The sequence below is a fragment of the Halyomorpha halys genome, unplaced genomic scaffold (assembly GCF_000696795.3).
Source record: "Halyomorpha halys isolate HHAL.00 unplaced genomic scaffold, Hhal_1.1 Scaffold43.1, whole genome shotgun sequence".
Lineage (NCBI taxonomy): Eukaryota > Metazoa > Arthropoda > Insecta > Hemiptera > Pentatomidae > Halyomorpha > Halyomorpha halys.
The window spans coordinates 163,431-168,183 of record NW_027106553.1 but is presented as its reverse complement, the minus strand read 5'-3'; the positions used below and the strand labels follow the sequence as shown (position 1 = coordinate 168,183).

At 29.5% G+C, this 4,753-nt stretch overlaps 1 protein-coding gene across 3 annotated transcripts in view; it reads right to left on the bottom strand.

Annotated features, from left to right (window-relative positions):
* The window catches only part of Miro (mitochondrial Rho GTPase), a gene marked incomplete in the record, with an annotated part of 32,661 nt that overhangs the window by 5,927 nt on the left and 21,981 nt on the right, over window positions 1–4,753 (bottom strand). For all 3 annotated transcript variants that reach the window (XM_067044910.1, XM_067044912.1, XM_067044909.1), the window contains 1 exon segment: window positions 2,919–3,118. In XM_067044910.1, the coding sequence (XP_066901011.1) occupies window positions 2,919–3,118 (200 nt within the window).

The window sequence follows — 4,753 nt, the reverse complement described above, 5'->3', positions numbered from 1 at the left end:
GAAACCATTATTGTTTTCAATATATTTTACAATAACAGTTAGAGAACCCCAGTACAGTGCAAACAGGTAGAGAAACCCTCATATACAAACTGTTTTCACTGATTTTGAAGCTCAGATATTCCTTATATACAAACTGTTTGATGGGGACTTAGCCTAATGTGCACATGCACCTTGACTTAAACATTAATTTTAAATTGTTCACCAACAAGAGATGATTTCACAGCCTCAAACCAAAAATAGTCGAAGAGGGACTAGCTCAGACTATAAGAGGAGTCTTTGAAAATTTAACAAAGCATTTATTCCAATTTATCTCAAACTTCAAAACCAGTGGAAAAAGTGAACAGATAATGCAGAAAGTATAGTTTGTACATACCATTAATTAATTTTGTATACAAATAATTACCATTTACATTTGATTCACTCTCATAAAAGATACAATTATCCCCTTTCTATCATTATTTTTTTGTAGGTCATTACTTAAATAAAAAAAATTATTATTCTTAAAGCATAAAAAGTTATTATATTAAATCATAACTTCAATTCTAAAATCCTGTAACTAAATTTTTTATTCCAAAGTCAAGCTCGGATTGAATTTAATTGAGTTTAATGTATTTATTATTTGTTGCTTCTTAAAACTAATAACATATCAAAAACGCATTGAACTTAAAGGTTAACTCAAAACTCTACATTATAAAAGAAATGTAGTTAGAGGGTTTTGGAATACACAATATATGGTTAGTAAAACTGTTCAAACATTTACTGATAATATTTTTACTAATAACATTTGTTTTGTTTAAATCAATGCATTGAAAATTTTAATTACCAAAATACTACTATTATAATAGTTTATGAAAATATACTGGTAATATTTTGGTTTAAACCAGGGTTTTTTGTATACTTTTTTAGATTTTGTCCCGTCCAAAATGCAGAAAATTATTAGTCTCGAACAGTAGCATACTACTCTTCAATTAGTCTATTAATTAGATAAAAATTCAACACTATCATCCATTTTGTTCAATCAACCCTAAGGTGGGCAGTTTATCCAGTTAGTCTAGTCCTCAGGACGAAATACTAACCCAGTTTCAAACACATCTTTTTACAGAAAGCAATGTCCATAGTAATATATATATATAAATTAAAAAATAATCAACTTAAAATATTTATAGTAAACTAGGACAATACAGAAATTACTAAAAGTACATATATAAAAAATAAAAGCGATGATAAGACAAAGTTACTCATATTTAAGTTGTTTTTGATTGGCTAAACTAAAACCCATGCTATTTATAAGAAAAACAAACAATAATAATATAATAATTTATAATTTAAATAGTTTTCTTATTTTGTCCAAAAATGATGTTGCATTGTCAAATAGTAAAAAGCTCGTAACTAACAGATTTGACTTGTTAAATAAGTAAAAAAGGAAGGGAATGGTTTCAGAAGAATTCTAATTGTTCTTAGTAATGGTGGATACAACATTATTAAAAGAATTATATAAAATATGCAGAAGAAATATTAAAATAATTACCCTGTATAACTATTACAAAAGAATTCTAAAATACTATTATCTAGTTCAAGTTAGTGAAATAAAAAAAAAAAAATTAATAAACTTTCCAATTGTTGTTGAAAGGCTGAAAGATCATTAATAAAACCTCATAAAAAATCATAAATCAAGGAATACGAGAACAAAATCTACAATAATGTGATGTACAAACCTCGCATGGCGGTAGAAAAGAATCCAAGCAGCATGAAACCGACTGTCAAAACATAATTGTTAGCTTTTTTTTTTCTTTTAAAAAAGCATTTTATTAAAATTTAGAATTGCAAAACATCATGCAAGTTTAAACATGTTTTAAAATTTAAAAAAAAAAAAACCCTCTACATGGAAATACTCCTTGCAATAGAAAGGAGAAAAATAATTCACACTGAATGAACTGATTTTAACTTTTTCCAAGTTCCACTCCTTGCCTGCTTTCCTTCAAGGATCTCTTTTAGAAATACCTAAGGAAAGTTCTGGCCCCACTTCTAGAGAGCTGGTCAGTTTGCCGTTCCCCTATGCCCGGGGACCTGGACTAACATAAGCTGCTTTAAGCACCTCAATGATTCTAATGCCTCAGGGCAGACTCACTATCTCAATAGATGGTGATATCCACCCTTTCATAGCTGACTTTTGAACATGTAGCTGCAAACCAGATGGCAAATACTTTTGCCTGAAAAACAGTTAAGTACTTGCCTAATGGGAAGCTTAGTTATAGTTACTAAGTACACTTTTCTGAATCCATCAGCGAAACAGGGCAGTTGTCTTTTTGATTTTATACTGAACTCAAAAAGACAACTGCCCCCGAGTATTAAGCTGCAGGTAGCTAATGACATGATCGGAAACTGCTGCAGTGTCTTCAAAAATACATCAACCGAAGTGGGAATTAGGCAGGAAAATAGGGAAATGTTAAACCTTTGTAATAATGTAAATGTAAATATATTTTTTTCAAATAATCTTTTACGATTACCACCATTTAGAAAAAATTAAAATTTATTTTAATTATAAAAGTTTATTTCCTTTAAAGGATTAATAAAATTACAACAAAAATATTTCAATAAAGAAAACCCAAGCAAAATATCTTAAATTTCAATGCAGTCGAGCTTACTAATGTGACAGTAGTCATAAAAACAAATCATACATCAATGTTATAAAACAAAAATATATATTTTTTAAACATAAAATTGAACATTTTTGAAGCATTGCCAACCACCAATAAATGCAGGCATATGATGACAATAAAAAAAAGTTAGAGATGATAAAAATTTCAAAGGAAATTAATTATTAAAATATAAAAAAAAATAAAATAAAAGCAATAAAATACATATATAGGATACCAAGCTACAATTACAATAAAAGAATATGAGAATTCAATACTTACGGAAATGCAGCCATAGTAGCGAGCTTGTGGTAAATTTCTTTAGTTCCAACATCTGTGCAAGTGTGACGATGCGGAGGAGCGAGATGATGAGCATCACAAAACGCGGTTGGTGTAGCCAGATAATCTTGCCTTATTTCTGGGGTCAGATCGCTTTTGTTGCAAACAAAAAGGACTGGAATTTTACCATCATCCAAGTATTTCTAAAAATTATTCCAATAATAGTTTTAATTTTAGTTCGCAGAAATAATAACATAATTTTATCATGGAGAGAAAAGGAAAGCACACAACTCATCACATTATCAGTGTTATTAAATACAATAATTTCACTTTAAATCAGTAATTCTCAACCTTTTCCTGGTGGTAGAAACCTTTGATAATAGTACCAAATATGGTGAAACCCTTCTGGTAGAAGTATAAAAATGACAGAACCCTTTTGATAGAAGTAGGTACTAGGTAGCAGAAACCCTACATAATCATTTGATAAAACTTGAATGTTAATGTCGTATTTTCAGCAAAAGCTAAGAAAGGCAAGGGTACTTACACAAAACCAGTGAAAAATACAGAAAATTTGAGATGGTAAGGTTCAAACTATTGAGTTGATGTGGAATGATCATTAACAAACTGTTGAGATGACGTGGAATGATCATTAACAAACTGTTGAGTTGATGTGGAATGATCATTAACAAACTGTTGAGATGACGAGGAATGATCATTAACAAACTGTTGAGATGATGAGGAATGATCATTAACAAACTATTGAGTTGATGTGGAATGAACATTAACAAACTGTTGAGATGACGTGGAATGATCATTAACAAACTGTTGAGTTGATGTGGAATGATGATTAACAAACTGTTGAGTTGACGTGGAATGTTAGTATTGGTTCCTGGTTGGAAACCATTACTTTAAATTTTGAAGGGGAGTGAGTTTTGTTTTTTGATCAAATTTGTAACTTTCACTAGCATGTATTTATTAAATTGTTACAAATTTGGGGAAAACAACATAAATATTCATGTAAGAAATTTAGTGTTCTTTAATTTTTCGGATTGGAAGATTCATTAGTTGAGCTTCAGTAATTAATCATAGGAAGATGGTCTGGTTGTGGTCGAAAAAAGGGTACACAAAATAAAAAAAAAAGTATTAGTACCCAAAGTTTTGCCCCACTTTGCAGGAATTATATTTTACATATGTATATATATTAATTTATATATATTCATATCTATATTCATATCATATTATATATAATAAGTATTGTACTTATTATTAACATTTATTCTATTCATTTGAGAGTGGGTAGCTCAGTGGTAAGGAACTGTGCTCTTAACTCCAAGAACTCAGGCTCGAGTCCAGGTGTGCCAGATAATTATTTTCTGTTTCACTGTAACCATGAGTGAGTGGGTTCATTCAAGAATCCATGGGTTCCACCTAAACTCATTGGGTGGACCTAAAAGAGGGTACCTTTAATTGGGTAAAAACTGGCGATCGATTGTGATTGCGGCCCTAATCACTCCTTGCACAACCATTCCTGACCCATCATGGGTTGTAGCAGTACATATTTAATTTTTTTTAAAATTATATTATTCATTTATATTATTCAATTATATTATTCATTTATATTTATATTCTTTTAGTTTACTTTGTTCCATTTTTATAAGTATATATTTTTTCCCACAACTTTCTATTAATATTTTTATGGTTTAATGAAACTTTAGAATGATTCTATCTTGTTCTCATTTAGCTCTCATCAAGTTCTGCAAAGTGGGGCAAAACTTGGGATACTAATAAATAATTTTTTTTTTTTTAAATTATATTATTTCAAAATTTTTTGAGACAAG